At 39.7% G+C, this 20838-nt stretch overlaps 2 protein-coding genes across 3 annotated transcripts in view; both read right to left on the reverse strand.

The window, feature by feature from the left end:
- Nucleotides 1-13877, reverse strand: part of LOC113636638 (WD repeat-containing protein 87-like) — an 873260-nt gene extending 859383 nt beyond the window's left edge. Inside the window, exon 1 of the mRNA XM_047809379.1 lies at nucleotides 13321-13877. The gene's annotated coding sequence lies outside the window, so the exon portion shown is untranslated. The remainder of the gene's footprint in view (nucleotides 1-13320) is intronic.
- On the reverse strand, nucleotides 7484-12073 carry LOC113635338 (repetitive organellar protein-like). 2 transcript variants are annotated; one of them, XM_047809393.1, is made up of 4 exons: nucleotides 11625-12073; nucleotides 10862-11540; nucleotides 10532-10603; nucleotides 7486-9047 (listed from the first exon to the last, which is right to left on the reverse strand). In XM_047809393.1, the coding sequence occupies exons 1-4, from the start codon at nucleotides 12018-12020 to the stop codon at nucleotides 7726-7728; spliced, it is 2469 nt and encodes an 822-aa protein (XP_047665349.1). In that variant the 5' UTR covers nucleotides 12021-12073; the 3' UTR covers nucleotides 7486-7725. The 2 variants fall into 2 exon arrangements, with proteins under 2 accessions (XP_047665350.1, XP_047665349.1); XM_047809394.1 differs by lacking the exon at nucleotides 10532-10603 and having other exon boundaries at nucleotides 7484-9047.
- Nucleotides 13878-20838: the final 6961 nt, after the last annotated feature.

A 20838-nucleotide genomic window follows, 5' to 3' on the forward strand; every position in this document is an offset into this window, starting at 1 on the left:
TTGTCCGATCAGGTACAGAGCTAGAAACACCCAACCTGGATACAGCAGGTAAGGCTGTCTGACTAGCTCTGAATTTACATCCAACTTATCCATTAGCATCAAGTCACTTTTAAAACTTTTACACATTAATTTGTGCTGCACACTTTTTACCTCACTGATCCAACTGTCTGTTTTTGCCTATTGAACTTTTCAGTGTAATTTTTTATATAGGATTTCAATTTCTTATAGCTGATGCATGTATGAAAATATTCCTCTGGGCCTTTCAAGTTCATATGAATTGTCACAATTGAATGATTGTGAATCCTGTTGCAGTGGAAATGTCTTGCTGTTCACAATCATTTGATTATTGATAGTTATTGTAGGTGCTGATTTTGTGGATCAACACAGAGAAACACTCATTCAGAGAGTTCCAGCTGTAATGGAGGTTGCAGACTGTCTGGAAAGCAAGAACATCATTACTAAGGAAATGTACCAGAATATTCAGGCAAAGCCAACACCTCAGGGTAAAATGAGAGAAATGTACATATGTCTCGACTCAGCAGGAAGAGCCGCAAAGCAAGAATTCTATAACATCCTTGAAATGAACCAGAAATTCTTAGTAGATGAATTGAAGTCAGGTCAGGCTTAGTGAACACCTACTAAAGTAAATCACACACTCGGACTAAATAACACACCCTAAAGATCCCTGTAGACAACGTGTGGTTTCTAATATCTCTTTATGATCATTATAAATCTATAATCATTTCATCATTACTTAAATTGTTTACTTGTGCACTATGAACTTTTAAAATATAAACTATATACTATATAAAAATAACTTTAATTTTAAATCATTTACACACTTGTTATCACGTGATTATTCAAATATTTTTCTTTCCGGAGGTTTGAGTTCATACCTACATTTATTTATTGTAGATTATAAGGGATATATTTTAAAGGTTTTTATCTGATATTTTTAGAGCAGGGGTGTTAAACCCAAGTGACATCGTATATGTTTATGGCTCCATTTTCCCCTTAGTGGAAGTCCAACATCAGCAGCTATATGTTTGTCCCCCTTGCGATATTTTTAAGCTAGTTACAAATACATGCATTTTATTTCATTTAATTATAATATTGATATTTTGAAAATGGTCTGTTTATATATATATATATATCTTCACTTTAAACTCGCCAAAATGCTTGATGGCTATAATCTGTTCCTGTCTATATATCAGAAATGTTATGGATTCAAGGACTTACTGTCTGATTCTACTGGAAAATGATCATCTTAAAAGAACTAGATTTTAAAATAAAGAAGAATAAAATCAAATAAACTTTCATTTGATGTACTTTTATTTTCTTTGGGGGAAAAAAAAACCCATAATCAAGTATGTTTGTCAAGCCGTTGTCTGGTTTGCAGCAGGTGATGGGGCAGTTTGTGGCGGTGCTGGTGTTTCAGTAGTTTTGCAGGTCGTGTAAGCTGCAGGGTTTATGGCAGCACAGCTCCACAATGCCTCTTTTCACCATCAGTTCGTTGTAATCTTTATATGGGTATTCAGCCAACTCGCCCTGTGGAACAGATTTAGGGGAATCTGCAGACAGCCACTAGAGGGCGTCAGAGGCATTTTGCCTTCACATTATTTTCTTTATTAGATTAGATTAGATTAGATTCTACTTTATTGTCATTACACATGTCAACGAAATGCAGTTTAGGTCTAACCAGAGTGCAATAGCAGCAAGTGCAGGACATACAGTTTGTACAACATTTAAATGAGTTAAATAAAGTGGTAATAAAGAAGTAATTTACAGATGTGTGTGTACTATGAACATAATATACAGATGGCTATAATTATAACTGAAATTTACAGAAGGATGTAACAAAATATATGGCTATTACTATAAATTTTCAGATGTGTATGTAATATGAATATAATATACAAATGAATATATATGTATTATGAATTTAATATGCAGATGATTATTAGTATATAGTCCGTATTTCACCTTGTTGTCACTATTTCCATAGTTTGTGATGTGTGTGTTTATTTATTATTGTGTGCTCTGTGGGGCTGCTTTCTGCTCCCTTCATGTTCTTCTTAAGACTATAGTTTGTACCACGGACTCCATCTGTATCTTTAATGCACAGGCTCTGGTGTGAATTTTAACCCGCTGCAGTGGATTGTGTGATTGCAGAAGTGTGATTATTGTTTTCAACATTTATAACAGTGCTGGGGAAACTACGGCCTGTTGGTCTGTTTAATCCGTCAGATATTTACAAAATTGTCCTAAAGACGCATTAATTTCTCATTTCTCCTTCAATACACTGCGTGTTAGTTGACTCCACTAGATGGCGCACTACAAACACTACTGACGTGTTAAATCCGAGTCTGTCGTCTCTACACACAGATCATCGTTCTTCACTTTTCTTATTGCATTCAGCCCTACTTTATAAACCAATGGACCACAGAAAATAAAAAGTCCACGTTAAGTGTCGAGTCGTTAATAAGGAGTGAACAGATCGATTTTTTTTTTTAACAAAGTCTGAATTTGCCAAGAAACTGATGCAGGTTTCAAAAAATACAACATCACAGATGTTACTTTTACTCCCAGCATGTAAACTACACTAGAAACCAGTCAATACAAAAAAAGGTTTCACGTCATTTATATTAGTTTATGTAATATATTATGAATAGAAATAAAACTAAGCTCATAAACATGACTGTGGAGCTGTAACTGAAAGTTTGGATCATGTTCCTTTCACTAACAAGGGAACCGTAGGAGTTAATAATTGTACTGCAGACAGCCACTAGAGGGCGTCAGAGGCATTTTGGCTTCACATTATTTTTTTAAAGGATTCAGCTTGTGTGTTCTGTACATGTGAGTTTGAATCATGTAATAAAATGTTGTACAGAAAACACAGCTCATGTTAGAGATTTTAATCTGTTTAATTCCTAATTACGAATTTCTGAGGTTAATTACTCTTGAAACGTTTCTATAGCTTATATTTACACAAATAAGGCAGAGTTTTGTGACAGAAATGTTACAAAACTTGGCTAAATCTTTGATTGGATGTTTTCCTTCTCTGAATCTCAGCATATTTGGAGAGAATGAAGGCTATGCAAGTATTAAATCTTGTACAAACTGAAGCTCACAATTTATATAAAATCTCTGCTGAAATGTCTGAATATTCTGTTAATATACAGTAAGATTGTGCCTATCAATTTTAACTTTTGAAATTATTTGTGTTTGTAGGAACATCTATATGACCCTGTCTCCTATAAAGGATTCATCGAAATGAAACTTCGGAATAACAGAAACAGCAAACAAATCAAACAATCATCAACAAAACAGCAGCTAGCGCTCTTTGGCCGCACCGGAAAACAAACAAAAAAAAAAACATAATAAAATATTTCAAAAAGTTTCCCCCTTCCCAAAAAGAACCCACAGTAAAGTTTCTTACCTCACAAACGAGGTTAAACTATTGTCACTATGCTACCTGCTTTCACGTGCACATCCCAGGGGAAAGCAATAGGAAAATATAAGCCGAAAGAGTTTCGGTTATGGAGTTGTGGGTTATGTTGCCTAGTGAAATCGTACATATTTTATACTGCTTTAAATTGTCTTGTTATATCTATATTGTGTTATTACATTGACTTGTTATATTTTGAATTTGAGGAGTGATGTTAATAAATGTGTCCAAAAGGCCAATTTTTTTGTCATAGAATTTTGGTGTGTTCTTAACACAATGTCTGCAGACAAAGACAGCACATCATAATGCATAATGCAATAATAATAATAATAATAATAATAATAATAATAATAATAATAATAATAATAATAATAATAATAATAATAATAATAATGTGTGAAAACTAAACTGTAAAACCTTTTCTCGTCTTTTAACGATTCCACATTTCCATATCACTGTGATTTAGTCCACAGCAGTTTACACACAGCCGTTTATACTGAAGTGATAATGAACATAGAATAATTTTAGATTAGTGGTTTAAGGATGTGTGATACAGGGCAGCCAATCAGAACAGACACCATTTAACATATAGATGTCTTTTATATATACAGTAAAAAAATACAACATCCTTAATTCTAAGAGAAAAAAAGAGCAACTGGAAAGTGGTCATGTGAAAATTATTTTTTTTGTAAAACATGATGAGAGGAAAATACATATGAGGACTGAGTAAAGTGCTAAAAAATCTCATAATCAGTGAATTAGAAATACAATAGGGTTTAAAATATTAATATCATGTACTGTACCCGTTTTCTTTTTTCTCTTCTTTTAGCGAGACTCGGCTCTTGCGTTAGAGTCAAAGATTCTTTGGTAACTTAGTGGTATATAAACAGGTTACAATACAGACATTACATTATTCACATTTATTCATTCAAGGTATTCTTACAGAGAGGAATCAAGAGCCCTTTTAGTTCGGTTCTTAGTCTATTTAAAAAGGTTCTATGGCTAAGGCATAGAGCATAGCTGACAGAGAGCAACCTTGTCTTACACCCCTGCATACTTTAAAAGGAGCACATAGGCCGCCATTACCCTTCAGCACTCTGTCAACTTCACAGTATAAAACCCTATTTTGTTAATTAAATCAGGGTTAAAACCAAAAGCCATAAGAGTTTTCCATAAATAATACTTTTCTACTGTGTCAAATGCTTTCTCTTGATCTATAGAGAGTAATATAGAGAGTAAATCTAAATTTAACCAGAAGAGTTTCGAGACACTTAAAATGTCTCAAACCAGCGAAATGTTTTCAAACCTACTGCGTACATGAGAGGTCCACATTTGAAAACATCTCGCTGGTTTGAGACATTTTAATAGTCTCGAAGTCCATCTATGCATGGAGCTTTTCCCCCATCCATGCACTGTAGAGCTCTCTGAAGCTCCTCTACAGTTATTGCTCCGCTGAGTGCTGTATCCAGGTATTGTGGGGCTTTTGGCAGTCCTCTTAAGATGATCCGCTCTGTGACTTGGTTTTATTTATACTCACAAGTATAGAGTTTATTATAAAAACTAACAGCTCTCTCACGTATTTCTGCAGGCTCAGATAATACATCTCTATTTTCAGATTTCAGGCTGTGGATAAAATGTTTCTGACTATTCTTTGTCTCAAGGTTAAAAAAATTTTTTTGAAAGGTGCATCCATTTGGTCTGTGTTCTGGAAGCGTGAACTTACAAGTGCGCCTTGTACATTAAAATCTAGGAGGTCTGACAATCCCCAGGCAACAGGGGCGGCTGGGGTGGTGGTGGTGGGAGACAGTATATCGGTCAAAAGTAGTGTTACTGAAAAGAATTCTGTCACGATGTGTGATTTTTCACTGCAGCAGCAAAATTGAGCTCAAACTCATCTTAAATCTGCTGCTGGATCTGATATGTTACTCATCATTGTTGTCCTGTAGACTTTTTTACTCAGTCTGAGATGTTTTCTGACCTCTGAAAGTTTCTCTGTTCTTCTCCTCTATCTGTCTGCTGAACCCTTTGTTTTTGAGGACAACATGTTTCTCTGGAGTTCAGGCAGGATGATCTTCATGAGGTTTAAAGGGTGCACTGTATTTGTTACACTGATTATACAGTGAACTGTAGTGAGCTCAGATCTTTCACAAACTATCAACTCCTTCAATTTAATGCTACAAATATGAACCTCATTGAACCGCAGTGTGGTATGAACTGGTTAATAGTGTTGTTTAAAGGTGAATAAAACAATGTACATAAACAATGAAATATATTTTCCACATGTTTTGTCTTGAAGGTGTCAAACCAGTGTATCATCAAACCCTTAAAATGTATCTTCAGCTTTCATTTAAAGTCTTAATGTCCTCCTCGACCCTCTCAGTCTGTTAGGAATCACATTCTTTATCGTGTTCACTAAATTTATTCCTGTTCTGGGTTTGTGAAGTCCTGTACAGTTGTAATGTATGCTTCTTTCTGCAGACTGAGATGTTCTGTGACCTCAAAAAGTTTCTGTTGAAGTGGTATATAAACAGGTTAAAATAAAAATGATAAATAAGTACAGACATATGTACATGTTCACATTTATTCATACAGTTTATACACAATTAAATGTACAATCAAATATATACATCATTCATAAATATTTTCACAAATTCATTTTCCTAATAAAATTGTACAAAATGTAAACAAAATATCAATCTCATTGAGATATATAACATTAAAGCCATATATGGCAACAACATGGCAATATTTAAAAAAGTTTCAAGTTTTCCAAAGTTGATAAAGTCTGACAAACCTGCTAGATGTTTGCAAGGATCACAGATATGTTGCTGCATGATGATTTATTTTCCCCCATTGAATTATTTTCAATATTAAAGCCTCAAAATAGTCTGTTACAGACAGTTGTACCAGGTGATATTTGGGAAAACTAACAAATTTGTTACACATTTCCCAAGTATATTATAAAATAACTATTTTAAAAATTTATTAAAAATAATCATTAATAATCTTTCACCTTTGATACCTTACAAGACATTCAAGCTGTTATAATGTAAGTGATAACAATAACTAGCTAGTTTGAGGATGTATCTCCACATTAGATGCAGCTGTAAAGGGATACAGAGTTTAAAGTGTTCTTCTTTTGTTAATACAAATGTAATTATGAGCAAATTGTTGTTGTATAAGAAGAATAAAACACTGTGTCATGATGTGATTTCTTCAGTGTGTAAAACTTCCCAAACCAGCTCCACATTATATTTGTTAGCTTGTACTGCATGACAAGTAAGTAGCAGTAATTAGCTTATTGTTAATAAGAAGTTCCGCTGTTGGAATAACAACTCCCCCGGCAGAGCACTGCAGTGAGACTCTCTTGCGTTCCTTCTCCCTCAGACAGCTGCTAATTGTTGACTCTCTCTAGGACCTAATCAAGGTTGTCTCCATGGCAATTTGCTGTGTATCGCTATGACAATCTTGCGGACTGAGGCACCATGATTGGATGCTGGGAGCGACGACTCTCCAGGCCTACACTTTTACATACATACATACATACATACATACATACATACACATACACACACATATATATATATATAAAGATATGCACTCACCCCCCATCCCCACCCCACGCCTTCGCCACTTAGTACCGTCAGTCTGACAAACGGGTCTGTGACCAGCGCCAAAGATAATGACTGCAGGACCTGATGGCTGTTTCCTGTGCTGGATTACCTCCACCCCCCACTCCTTCCCCTGTTGGAAGTCTTGTGTTTATGGACTTCCTCCAGAGTATAGTCTGGGGGTTGTTTTTTTTCTCGTCCCTTCTCTCATGTTATGCTGTATTAACCCCCCAACCCCCCAACCCCCCCCCCAACCCCCCCCCCCCCCCCCCCCCCCCCGCCCCCCCCCGTCATATTGTATGTATTGTATGTTTGGACGGGTTAATTTCACGGTACTTGTGACCAGTGACAATAAAGGCTACTACTACTACTACTACTACTACTACTACTAATAATAATAATAATAATAATAATAATAATAATAAGCCCTGCAACTTATTTGTGAATGTGCTGCACACTTGTAGCCAGTTGGACAATCCATCTTCATTTTTAAACATCCTGTTGTCTTAAGAATTGTTTGGCTATTAGGCCTTAGGAAAAAACTAACTGTTTATTAGCTTCTTTCTTTATCCTTAGACTTCTGTCTCTAGCTCTGTGACGTCTACCATCACTGGCCGATACGCCTTCAGACCATTTGAGTCTCTGCAGCTTTATAAACTCTGTTACTCATTTAAATAAGCCTTTAAATTTCTGAGACATTCCCTTTGATGCCTCTCCTTTTAGAGAAGCTCTCTCTGAACTTTCTCTGACAGTTTTCTCATAAACCTCTTCAAGCAGACTGTGAGTATCTGTGAGCTGTGAAAGTTTCTGCTGAAGATTCTCCATCTCTCTGTTCTTCTCCTCCATCTGTCTGCTGAAATCTTCCTGCATCTTTGTTTTTGAGGACAACATGTTTCTCTGGAGTTCAGGCAGGATGATCTTCATGATCTTTCTCTCTGCCTCCATTCTGATCTCTCCTTCATACACCTCCCTGATCTCCTCCATCTCCTGCTTGTGCCTTTCCTCCATCTCTTTTCTCTCCCTCTCTCTCTTTTCTTTTAGTTTCTTCACCTTTACTTTCATTTCTGTCCTTTTGTCTACCTCTTGTTTCAGCTCCTTCTCAAGTTCTTTCTTTTTCTCTTCATCCCTCTCTTCTTTCATCTTTCTCTCCAGTTCAGTTGTTCGATCATTAAGTTGTCTGATGTCTCCTTCATGCTCCTTGATCACTCCCTCTATCTTTCTCAGAGAATCCTGCACCTCCTTCTCTATTTTTTCTTTCATGTCCTTCTCCTCTCTCTCTCTTTTCTCTTCTCTTTCCTTCAGAATCGTTGCTTCCATTGCTCTGATCTGAGATTCTGTCTCTAGGTAGATGTCACTGCTGTAGAATTTCTCTCTGCTTCCTTCCACCATCTTCTCTACCTTTTCCAACAGCTCTGAGACCTGAGAACCATCTCCACTCTCATTAATGTTGAGACAGTGAAACCTGTTCCCACATTTCTCTACAAGTCTCTGGACCTCCTGGTCTCCTGATTGGATAAAGTCCTCAATGTTCTTCTTCTGATGTTCATCAGTAGCACTGAATATGATCATTGTGTTTCTCCAGCATGTCTCTCCAAAGATCTCCTCCATTTTCTCCAGCATCCCTCTCTCCTCTCCTGTAGGCTGCTTTAGAGGTATGACCAGGAGGAAGGCGTGGGGTCCTGGAGCAGACAGATGGACACAGAGTCCCACGTCCTGTCTCAGCTTCTCCAGAGACAGTTCAGGAGAGAACCAGTCAGGCGTGTCCACTACAGTCACCTTCCTCCCAGCCACCTCCCCCTGTGTGCTCTCACTCTGCTGGGTGGCTGTAGATGTAGCTGTAGACGTAGCAGCCTGGTTCCTCTCTTCTCTGCCCAGGATGGTGTTTCCTGTTACACTCTTCCCAGACCCCGTCCTCCCCAGCAGCACCAGCCTCAGTTCTGCTACAGGAACCGACGCTGGAGGATGTGGACTAGACGATTCTCCCCCCACTGAAATGAACAAGAATGAATCATTTAATACAGAATCACTTACTGCATTGTGGTGATGACGCTTTTCTATGGAGTATGGAGGCCGACTGCCTTTATATAACTCATACTCAAATTCCTCATCATGTGATTGACGGAGGACAGACTAATGTCGTCCATATCAGATGATTTTCTGTCACGCTACTCAGAATCCAGAGATATTCAACATTTTTCATTTTTACCTATTAGATATTTTTTCAGATTTATTTATGTCCATGTTTTACATCAGCTTTACAATGTTGATGTTTGACTGTAATCAAATTATACATTTAAATCTGTCTGCTGCCTCTCTTTATATTCATCTCTTTTACCTCAAACTACTGTTGAGTTTCACATTAAACACACAACAATCATTTGTCGATATACAAGAGGCTTCAATTAGTCCAAAATGCAGCTGCCAGAGTTCTCACTAGGACAAGAAAATATGATCATATAACCCCAAAAATCTCTACACTGCCTACCTGTTAAGTATAGAATTGACTACAAACTGCTGCTACTTACGTACAAGGCTCTTAATGGTTTAGCTCCCATGTATCTAACTAGTCTTCTAACACGTTACAATCCTTCACGCTCTCTGAGATCACAAAACTCAGGACTTCTGCTAGTTCCCAGAATATCTAAGTCTAAAGGTGGTAGAGCATTTTCTAATTTAGCTCCCAAACTTTGGAATAGTCTTCCTGATAGTGTTCGGGGCTCAGACAAACTTTCCTAGTTCAAAAGCAGAATAAAAACTCATGTCTTTAGTCAGGTGTACACATAAATACATTGCATAAAATTATGCACCAGTACATTAGACTTGCACATTTTTATGAACAGCAGATATGGTAAACCCTCTACACTGCTTTTCGCTTTCTACCCATCCCGAGGCATCCAGACATTGTACCAGCTCTGATCGTCTCAGCTCCGATGAAGATTTTGGACGTCCACTGAGATGAGGCTTATTCTATGAGAATCCTGAGACATCTGCAGATCTACCAGCTCCAGTTGGACTCTATGATATCAAAAGGAGATCTGAACTCCATGTGATCTTTACACCATTTCAACATTTGTTTGACTGTATATTTGTAATCACACCCTCTAGTGTCACCCATATGAGGATGGGTTCCCCTTTGAGTCCGGTTCCTCTCAAGGTTTCTTCCTTACCAATTTAAGGGAGTTTTTCCTTGCCACTGCTGCCTGAGTAACCTCAGACTTGCTCATTGGGGATACATACATACATACATACATACATACATACATACATACATACATACATACACACTGTGAACTAATATATATATATGTATATCTTGAATTTTTTACTATATTAATTATCTATATTTTTCCTTATGTTTACCTTCTGTTCTATGTTTATGTTCTGTAAAGCTGCTTTGAGACAAAGCCCATTGTAAAAAAGCACAATACAAATAAACTTGAATTGAATTGAAAAACTTGAATTAATCACTCACATGTTGGACGATTTCCCTCCATACTGTTCCTTCTCCTGATTGGTGCTGCTGAGTCCTGAGTCTCTTCACTCACTAGGAAACATCAGAACCAGTCAGAATGAGAGACATTCTTCAGAAGGTAGAGTTAGACAGATGATATAATAAAGTTATGTCTTATACACTATAACTAACCCCTGTCACTGTTTAAATGACATTTCCTTATAATATCTGAACAGTTGCACTATTAAGGATCATTACAGTATATTTATGTATTAATTTATTCATTGAATATTTAGAAACAATGACATTCTGAGAAACTTCTATAATTGTATAATTTGACATATTACTCACTAGTTGGAGGTAACTCTTCCTTGCTGTTTCTTCTCCTGATGGAAGCTGATGATTCTGGATCTGTCTGTTCCTGCAGCTGCTTTGTTTTCTCCTCTAGAAGTCTGTCTTTCTCCTGAAGCTCTTTGTCTCGTCCCATTAGCTGTGTCTCTCTCTCAGTTAGAAGTCTGTCTTTCTCTTCAAGCTTTTGATTTTTTTCTTCTAACTCAGATTTCTGTTGCTCCACTACGATCATCATGTCCTGTAGTTGTCTCTGCTTGTCCTGCAGCTCCTGTCCCAGTGTGTCCAGTTTATTTGTACTGGTTTCCAGCTCTTTATCTGTGTTCTTCAGCTGTGTTTCTTTCTCCTTCAGCAGTTTGTTCAGATTCTCTAGTTGTGTGTTTTTCTCCTCCACGTGTCGCTGACTGTCTTCTAACTCCTTAATTGTTTTGTCCAGTTCGGCTCTTGTCCGTTTGAGCTGTTTCTCCTTCTCTTCCAGTGTCTTGTCCTTCTTCTGAAGTGTTTGTGTATTTTCTGTCAGAAGTCTGTCTTTCTCCTGAAGCTCTTTGTCTCTTTCCATCATCTGTGTCTCTCTCTCAGTTAGAAGACTCTCTTTCTTTTCAAGCTGTTTGTTTTTTTCTGCTAACTCAGATTTATTTTGCTCCACTACGATCGTCATGTCCTGTAGTTGTCTCTGCTTGTCCTGAAACTCCTGTCCAAGTGTGTCCAGTTTATTTGTACTAGTTTCCAGTTCTTTCTCCACACACACCAGTTGTCTCTCTTTGTCCTGCAGCTCCTGTCCCAGTGTGTCCAGTTTATTTGTACTGGTTTCCAGCTCTTTATCTGTGTTCTTCAGCTGTGTTTCTTTCTCCTTCAGCAGTTTGTTCAGATTCTCTAGTTGTGTGTTTTTCTCCTCCACGTGTCGCTGACTGTCTTCTAACTCCTTAATTGTTTTGTCAAGTTCAGCTCTTGTCTGATTGAGCTGTTTCTCCTTCTCTTCCAGTGACTTGTCCTTCTTCTGAAGTGTTTGTGTATTTTCTGTCAGAAGTCTGTCTTTCTCCTGAAGTTGTTTGTCTTTTCCCATCATCTGTGTCTCTCTCTCAGTTAGAAGACTCTCTTTCTCTTCAAGCTGTTGTTTTTTTTCGGCTAACTCAGATTTCTGTTGCTTCACAAGGATCATCATGTCCTGTAGTTGTCTCTGCTTGTCCTGCAGCTCCTGTCCAAGTGTGTCCAGTTTATTTGTACTGGTTTCCAGTTCTTTCACCACACCCTCCAGTTGTCTCTCTTTGTCCCTCAGTTGTGTCTGATTAATTTCTAACGTCATATTTGATTTTCTCAATTCTTCTCTTACTTCACTGAGCTGTTTCTCCTTCTCTTCCAGTGTCTTGTCCTTCTCCTGAAGTTGTTTGTCTCTTTCCATTAGCTGTGTCTCTCTCTCAGTTAGAAGTCTCTCTTTCTCTTCAAGCTGTTTGTTTTTTTCTGCTAACTCAGATTTCTGTTGATTCTTCAGTTCTGATATTTCCTTGTCTTTATTTCTCAGTGATTGTGAAGCTCCGTCCAGTTCTTTAAAAAATTGGGTAGGAAAGTGAGCTGAATGATTAACGCGGTTATAACCAGAGATCAGCTACAGAAACAGTGCTTATTATGACTAAAGCCAAAATGTCTATTTATAATTATATAATGTGTAAACCGAAGTGAGTAATGAGTTTAATAAGGAGAAATATTTTCTATTGTATTTTAGTTATTAATGATGTATTTTATACTGTTACTCATTATACTGTAACATTATATACAACTAACTGTAGTTTATACTCTGATATTTTACTGGTCCATAAAATAAACTTTCTCTATAATGATAAAAAAATTGTAAATAATGTGAATAATATCTTGAATGTATAATGTGAGAAGCTGTGATTTCAGACTACAGACTTACTGGAGATCTCATAATTAAACACTTCAGGCTGTAAAGATGAACAGGTGTGTTTACTTTTGTACCTCCTTCCATACTCACCAGTCAGTAGAACAGATTTCTCCATTTTCTTTCTCTCATCTTCTGTCCATTTTCTGTCTCTCTGAGGAACATTATTTTATGTTCATTAGCTGACTTTTATTTGTTCACAATTGTCAGTCAGCGATGATGAAAGAACACAAGAAACACAGAAACTGAGAGAAATGTATGTTTTTTATTCCAAAAGACCACCAGACTGATCACCTCCAACAATTTTTGGGGGCCATTAATTTACATCATAACAACACGAGTAATAACAGCAGATTGCTAGCAAACAGTTAACAACTGTGTTTCTAGAACAATCCAATGCGATTTCTTTATCCACAATAAACCATCACTGGGAGCCGGTTGCCATGGTAACTTATTTACCCCTCACTGATCACTGGTCTAATTATAACATAATTTATGATTTTTTTTATGCTGCTATCATCAGTAAGACATTAATGAATGTAATATTTTATAACAGTTCACTCACCTGTACAACACAGACGTCTTTATATACAGGAGGATGTGGGGAAAAAAGCACAATAAGTTTGTTGAGATTATTAAAAATGCATTGTAATTTTCAGTATTTCTGTATTTTATCCTGTAGTATTAGCTGTAAACATTCCTAAAAAGTCTGTTATGATCCTGTACTGTATTGTTTCTCTTCTCTTTCTGCTCTTCAGGATCTTTCAGTATTAATGCAGTAAGAAACAAATTCCCCAGATGACTTACTTCCATTCTGTTCGAATCTCTTTCATGCAGCATTATCAAGTGTGACTCTCTAACTCACATCTCTCTGTAGTTCTGTTCACTACAGTAATGTTAGCCAGGATCAGTAACTTTAATAGAGATTGTTATCAAATCACATTCAAACAAAAACCTTCAGCTTTTTCTCTCTCAGTATCAGTGTGTAGGTCAGATTTCTGTGTCTGTACAACAGTAAATGACAAACTAGACACCAGCATGATGAATGTTCTGTTAGAGATCACAGTCTGTTGTGTTCACTACACTATGCTCATGATGCTCAGTGGTACATTAACAAGTAACTACAAAATTAAATTATTATTAAATTCACTCTCACCTGTCTGTTTTGTCTTCTGTGGAGCTCCAGATTTCTCCTGTTTATGTGAATAATAAAGTGTAAATGTTTTACGAATGAATTTAAGATAAATTATGAAATAAACAACTGTTACTTTGGTCATAAAACAGTTTCATTATCTTCCTAAACAAATCTAAGATCATAAAGGTTTAACATTTAGCCATCAGTCAGTAAATCTACATAACATTCTGTTACACTGTGATCATCATCATCTGCTCACATTGGACAGATTCATCAGGTACAGAAACATAACTGTGGAGGGAAAAATCATGCAGCCAGAAACAAATTATTAATGTATGTGTATTTATACAACTGCTTCAAGACAAATATAAAATTGTTCTGATATCAGCACATGTAACTACAGTGTATTGATACGTCGTGAGAAGGGGGATCCATTTGCACACTTTATTATGACACTCGTGGTACAACAGGCTTAGGTCAGAATCGGCAAACACAACAACGTAGATGAGGCAGAGATCTGAATCAGTAACACGGGCAGAAGGTCAGGACAGGCGGCAGACAATCGTAAAAATAGAGCAAAACAGAACCAAATCAGAAACAAGGAAGACACAGGAAACAAATGCTCAGACTGATAGCAGAGGCAAATCGAGTCTTCGCACAGAGGTCAAGTTCAAAGCTGATAATATAGGAAGTGGGTAAATGGAGCCAGGTGGCGGTTTAATCAGTCTCAGTGAGCGGGTGCTGGGAGGTGTAGTCCCCCCAGTGAGCGGCTCCCAAAGCGAGGATGCGTACAACGTCAGAGCCATCCACGAGGTTGAGGAGCCGGTTTATCTGGATGAGCTTGGTGGAACTCAGTGGACCATCGGCAGGCTTAAGCAGCGAGACATGAAATGTCTGAGAGATGCGGTAAATGGATGGTAGCGCCAGGCGGTAGGACACACGGTTTACTTGTTTGACGATCTTGAATGGACCCACAAACCTAGAGCTGAGCTTTCTGCAGGGGAGGCGGAGCTGAATGCCGTGGGTGGAGAGCCCACTGTCCAGGTCAATAATCGGGGTGCATCATACGGTGCCTGTCGGCTTGGAGTTTCTGTTGTCTGATGGCTCTTTGTAGCTGGTGGTGAGCCTCACTCCAGGTCTCCTCGCTCCTACGGAACCAATCATCCACTGCAGGCAGATCGGGGGTTCACCGGCCCACAGGACCAAGGGCGGCTGATATCCAAGGATACACTGGAAGGGCATGAGGCCGGTGGCTGGTTTGGTGAGCGAATTCTGTGCATACTCTGCCCACATAAGGTACCTGCTCCAGTCAGCTTAGTTGTTCTGGCAGTATGAGTGGAGGAAGCAGGTGAGTTCCTGGTTTAAGCATTCAGTCTAGCCATTGGCCTGTGAATGCAGATCAGTGACGAAATCAATGGCGATATGGGACCAGGGTCGCTGTGGGATAGCTAGTGGCTGTAACAATCCAGCCGGGAGTTGATGTGAAGCTTTTGATGTGTTGCACATGGTACATCTTCTAACGAAGTCTCTGGTGCCTTTGGACAGAGAGGGCTACCAAAATTTGTTCTGAGCCAGTCGGGTTGTGGCCAAGATGGTGGGGTGACCAGAGCTGGGCGAGGCATGTAGTAGTTGCAGAACAGTCGAGCGTAAATTCTCCGGTACATAGGTTTTGGTAGTGGTGTGTGTCTGTATCCGTGTCATGATGTCCCAGTAAATGGGAGCAAGAATCTGAGCCTCGGAGATGATGGGCTCTGCCGGAGAGTTCTGATCAAGTTCATTGTCAAGGCGGGAAAGTGGGTCGGCTTTGATATTCTTCGATCCTGGTCTGTAAGTTACTGTAAAGTGAAAGCGAGTAAAAAACATAGCCCATCATGTTAGGCGGGCGTTCATTTGCTTGGCTGAGCGTAGGTATTCAAGGTTTTTATGATCCGTGAGAACCGTGAACTGATGCTGAGCGCCCTCCAACCAGTGTCACCACTCCTCGAAGGCCGCCTTCATGGCCAGTAGCTCACGATCCCCCACGTCGTAATTGCATTCAGCGGGAGACAATTTCTCGGAAAAGTAAGCACAAGGAAACATCTTATTAGATGGACCTTGTTGCTGAGAAAGGACTGCTCCGATGCCAGTACTGGAGGCGTCCACTAAGACAACAAACAGCCGAGCCGGGTCAGGGTAGTGCAGTATGGGAGCTGTGGCAAAGCACTCCTTGAGGAGGTAAAAGGCTCTGACCGCTTCAGGTGACCATGTGAGACAGGACAGTGCCTTCTTCGTCAGAGAAGTGAGGGGTGCCAAGGAATCCATGGATGAAGCGACGGTAGAAATTAGCGAACCCGAGGAAGCGTTGTAGCTCTTTGACGGTTTGGGGTCACTTCAACACTGCCTCCACTTTAGAGTCATCCATGGTGACCCATCTGGTGGAGATGATGTATCCTAGGAATGATGTGAAGGTCTTGTGGAATTTGCACTTTTCGGGTTTTGCGTATAGCTGATGTTGAATCAGGCGCGTCAGTAAAGCTCTCACATGCTGGACGTGTTCTTCAAACGACTCGGAGTGGATGAGGATGTCGTCGATGCACACAATTACCCATCGATACATCATATCACGGAAAACATCATTGATGAAGGATTGGAACACTGACAGAATGTTAGAAAGGCCGAACGGCATGACCAAATATTCATAATGGCCGGACTGTGTGGAGAAGGCGGTTTTCCATTCGTCTCCTTCTCATACGAATAAGATTATAAGCGTTGCGCAAGTCCAGTTTTGTGAAAAACTTGGCCTTGCGTAGCTGTTCCAGGGCTGAGGGGACAAGTGGGAGCAGATAGCAAAACTTCACGGTGATTCCGTTCAGCGCTCATTAATCTATGCATAAGCGGAGCCCTCCGCCCTCCTCCCTCCTGAAGAAAAACCCGGAAAATGCCGGTGATACGGAATGCCGAATGAACCCTTTCTTTAGTTCCTCCTCGATGTATTTATTCATAGCTTTGATTCTGGTTGTGACAACGGGAAGATTCTGCCCTTAGGTGGCGTGATATTGGGCAAAAGCACGAGGCAACAGTTGCTGGAAAGATGAGGTGGCAGCTTGGTGGACTTGACCTTGCTAAACGCCTCTGCAAGATCGTGATATTCGGCCGGAAGGTCGGGGATGACTGCAAGTGTCAGGTGTGGTGGTCACGGTGTACAGCGGAAGTAGTGCTTCGGAGGGCTGGTAATGTTGAGCGCAGGATTCATCCCAGGCTATAATACGTGGTTCTCTCCAAGAGATGACTGGGTTGTGGAGTCTCAGCCATGGCAGACCCAGTATCAGGGGTGATGAGGAGATGTAATGACATGGATTCGAATAGTTTCGCTGTGACAGGAACCGACTTGTAAATCGATATCCTCGGTGATGAATCTTATCTGTCCCTCTCTGAGAGGATGACCGTCTATCGCCTCTACTGCCAAGAGACACACTTAAGTTAGCAGGATGGCATTCGATCTGACAAACTCCTCCAAGCCCGCCTGAGCTGTGAGGGTGCGAAACGCTAGAGCATACTCCACTGTGCTGAGGTTTCCCTGGGAAATGTTCAGAAGGTGCTCCTCTGCACTCTCTCCTCCAGCAGAATGTTCGAATACACTGTGAAACTGGGTGATGAAGTGGTTGAAGTAGGGGAACGTGGTGCCGTCCTCCCTCCATACCGCAGTGGCCAACTCTAGAGCCCTTCCGGTGAGAAGGGTGCAAACGAGTGCTATTCGGCTGGCTTCTGTGGGGTAGAGAGATGGTTGTTGTGTAACAAATAGCGAACACTGCATGAGAAAACCCTTGCATTTCGTCGGACCCCATAGAATTTCTCCGTTAAGGAAAGCTGCGGGCTAGCGGCCACGGAGGTGGCAAAGGTGCCCTGCAAATTTTGCAGGGCTGTGACAAGTTCACCCGTGAGCGAGGTGAGACGACCCAACTGTTGAGGGTGGTCGCCGGCTTGCTGAACTTGGGAGAAGAGCTCCATTGTGAACTGCAAGGCAGTGGCTGGAGCACTTTGTGACGAAGTCTTCTGTAATGATACATCGTGAGTCGGAGGATCCAACTGCATGCTTTATTATGACACTCGTGGTACAGAAGCGAAGGTTCCCTCTGGTGACGATCAGGGGACGAGGCAGGTGCTTCAGCCATGACATACAGTGCATTGTATGTGGAGAACATTAATGACTCATCAGTCCATTTAGATCTTCTCCCATACTGAGGTGTAGCTCCTTATTAGTGCAGGAGAAAATAAAGTGTAGGAAAGACATTCTGATGGAGTCTGTCAATTGTGCTTGTTATATGCTCTGTGTTTGTTGTGTCTTTTACTCAACACGATAAACGTCTCTGTACATTATTACACTGCAGTGAGGTTACACACAGGTGCATTGTGGGAAGGAAGCTGACTGATGAAAGTGGAATCTCACTTATTGATCAGACTCCTTCACATAAACATGATCTGAAAATCATCTTTATGTTTCTATTTGATTCCTGAATTAAAATGTAATATATGTGATAAGTTTATAAAATATCAGCTTTTACTATTAGTGTGAAGTCGAGTTATTTACTTACCGCTGTGAGAAGTATCATGTAAAACAACAGAGAGAAATGTAATGTTAGATAAAATACAATGAGGAAAACTTATGATTTACAGTCAGAACAGCTGATAAACAATCTTCACTCTGTGCTTTCAAAGATGTTCAGATACAATTTTAACTATTTTTATAAAATATAACAACAGATAGTGAATCATTATAAATAGTTTATATTAAATAATGAAAGACTTCATGAGGTGTTTTTACTCAGTGCAGTAACACAGATCTGTGATGAGCTGCTGAATAAAACACACCATATGAAGTGAAAATGCTGAACATCACCATATTTTAACCCCATTTCAATCTGTATCAGGGAAAAAAAAAGACAAGTTCTACTGTCTTCCATAAATGTCCATGTCTCCATGTTTCACAGAAGTGCTGCTTTGATTTGGATCATGAACAGTTTTCTTTTCACTTCACACTTTCCTCTTTTCATCACAAAGACCTCTTAGTCTTTGTCTCATCTGTCCATCATCAACTTTTTAACAAACTGTAATCTGCTCCTTTGCTCTTGAACTTTATCTGTGTGTTTATCTGTCTATTGGATAAAGACACTGAGGTCATGCTGGTGGATTTTTGTTCTGCGTCTCAGATCTCTACAGACTTTCACTGAGGTTCATGTTTAATTGTTATACATAGTGTTTATTAATTGTGAATAAAACATTGGAGTTTCTTTACTCATCAATGTGAATGTCAAAGTTTCTGAGCACAAGGTAAAAGAGCAAAACCTCTCACTTTCAACAAGAGCTAGTCTTCCTCCTAGCGTCATCTGGTTAGCTCACACTGTGTCTCTGTCTGATTCTGCAGCAGTCTGATCACCGATGTCGCAGTGTAACTCTGATCATTCTGACTGCGCTCATTCAAACACAGCACACAGTCTACAGAACAAACTAGCAGCCCAATATTTCCTAGCTTTGTGTGTTGCTTTGCTTCTCACTGCTATACGTTCAACTTTTTCTCTCTCAGTATCAGTGTGTAGGTCAGATTTGTGTGTCTGTACAACACTAAATGACAAACTAGATTTGGAAAGTTCATCGCGACAAACTTTGATGTTGGCTTTGATGGTGCAAGTATTCACAAAGGCCAGTGCATTTTGGAGGCGAGTAGACAGAAAGATTGTGAAAGCTACTGGACCGCTAGGGTGCCAATACTTTTGGAGGTGAGCGGACAATGAGGCATGTGACGTGATCCGAATACCCGTGAGGTAGTTCCCCTCATTGTGCTGAGTGTTTTGACATATCACATGTCCATGTTGTGCAAATTTTTAATTTTCATGTGACGTCACGTGACGTCACGTGACGTGGCCAGAATACCTGTGTGGAAGTTCCCCTCATTGTGCTGAGTATTTTGATATGTCACATGTCCATGTTGTGCAAATTTTTCATTTTCACCTGACGTCACGTGACGTGACCAGAATACCCGTGGGGCAGTTTCCCTCACTGTGCTGAGTGTTTTGATATGTCACATGTCCATGTTGTGCAAATTTTTTGATTTAGCTTGTTTTATGGGCGGGGCTACACGTGACGTCACGTGGTGTCGAGTGACGTCACCAGAATACCCGGTGGGGTGCCAATACTTTTGGCAAAAGGTGGCTACTGAGGGTTTGGACATTTCATGTCAATACTGCAGTCATTATGAGATTCTACTTATTATACTGCATAGAATATTACATGCAATTCTTAATGTTGGATGTATTGTGTGTGTGAGAGCTTAGAGGACTTTTCGGAATTCCCCATTCTAGTCTATGGGATGTTCGACCGTGGACTACGGAAAAACCAGAAATTCCGTCGGAACTCCGGAATAAAAATTTGGTCTGGAGTAAGGTCCTAAAGAACCTGTCCGAGGTCGGTGTAAATCGCTCGAAAACTTGCCGAGTTATAAACCTCAAAAGGTTATAATGGAAGTCTATGGGGAAAAAGGCCACTTTGAGCTTCCGTACCGGGAATGCCGGAATTCCGATCGCTTAGAAAAATAGAAGCAACAAACTTCAGACCAGGGTCTACGACATATCCGAATTTGGTGCATGTGGCTCGAAAGCCCTAGGACGCATTTTTTTAAATAAATTTTTGTCTAAGAATAATAATAATAACTAGATTTGTAAAGTTCGTCGCAACAAACTTTGATGTTGGCTTTGACGGTGCAAGTGTTCGCAAAGGCCGGTGCATTTTGACCAGAATACCCGTGGGGCAGTTCCCCTCATTGTGCTGAATGATTTGATATGTCACATGTCCATGTTGTGCAAATTTTTAATTTCGAAAGTTTTGGGGGCGGGGCTACACGTGACATCACGTGACGTGACCAGAATACCCGTGGGGCAGTGACGTCACGTGAAAATTAAACATTTGCACAACATG

This window comes from Tachysurus fulvidraco, chromosome 26, assembly GCF_022655615.1.
Source record: "Tachysurus fulvidraco isolate hzauxx_2018 chromosome 26, HZAU_PFXX_2.0, whole genome shotgun sequence".
NCBI classification, from domain to species: Eukaryota; Metazoa; Chordata; class Actinopteri; order Siluriformes; family Bagridae; genus Tachysurus; species Tachysurus fulvidraco.

What these genes read in the sequence shown, in the direction of transcription:
- LOC113635338 (XM_047809393.1), bottom strand. Translation starts at nt 12,020, where the DNA reads ATGATGATCCTTGTGAAGCAACAGAAATCTGAGTTAGCCGAAAAAAAA. An exon ending in CACTGGGACAGGAGCTGCAG is followed by an intron (nt 11,541 to 11,624) that starts GACAAAGAGAGA and finishes CAGGAGTTTCAG; the next exon opens with GACAAGCAGAGACAACTACA. An exon ending in GGAGGGAAATCGTCCAACAT is followed by an intron (nt 9,048 to 10,531) that starts GTGAGTGATTAA and finishes TGTTCATTTCAG; the next exon opens with TGGGGGGAGAATCGTCTAGT.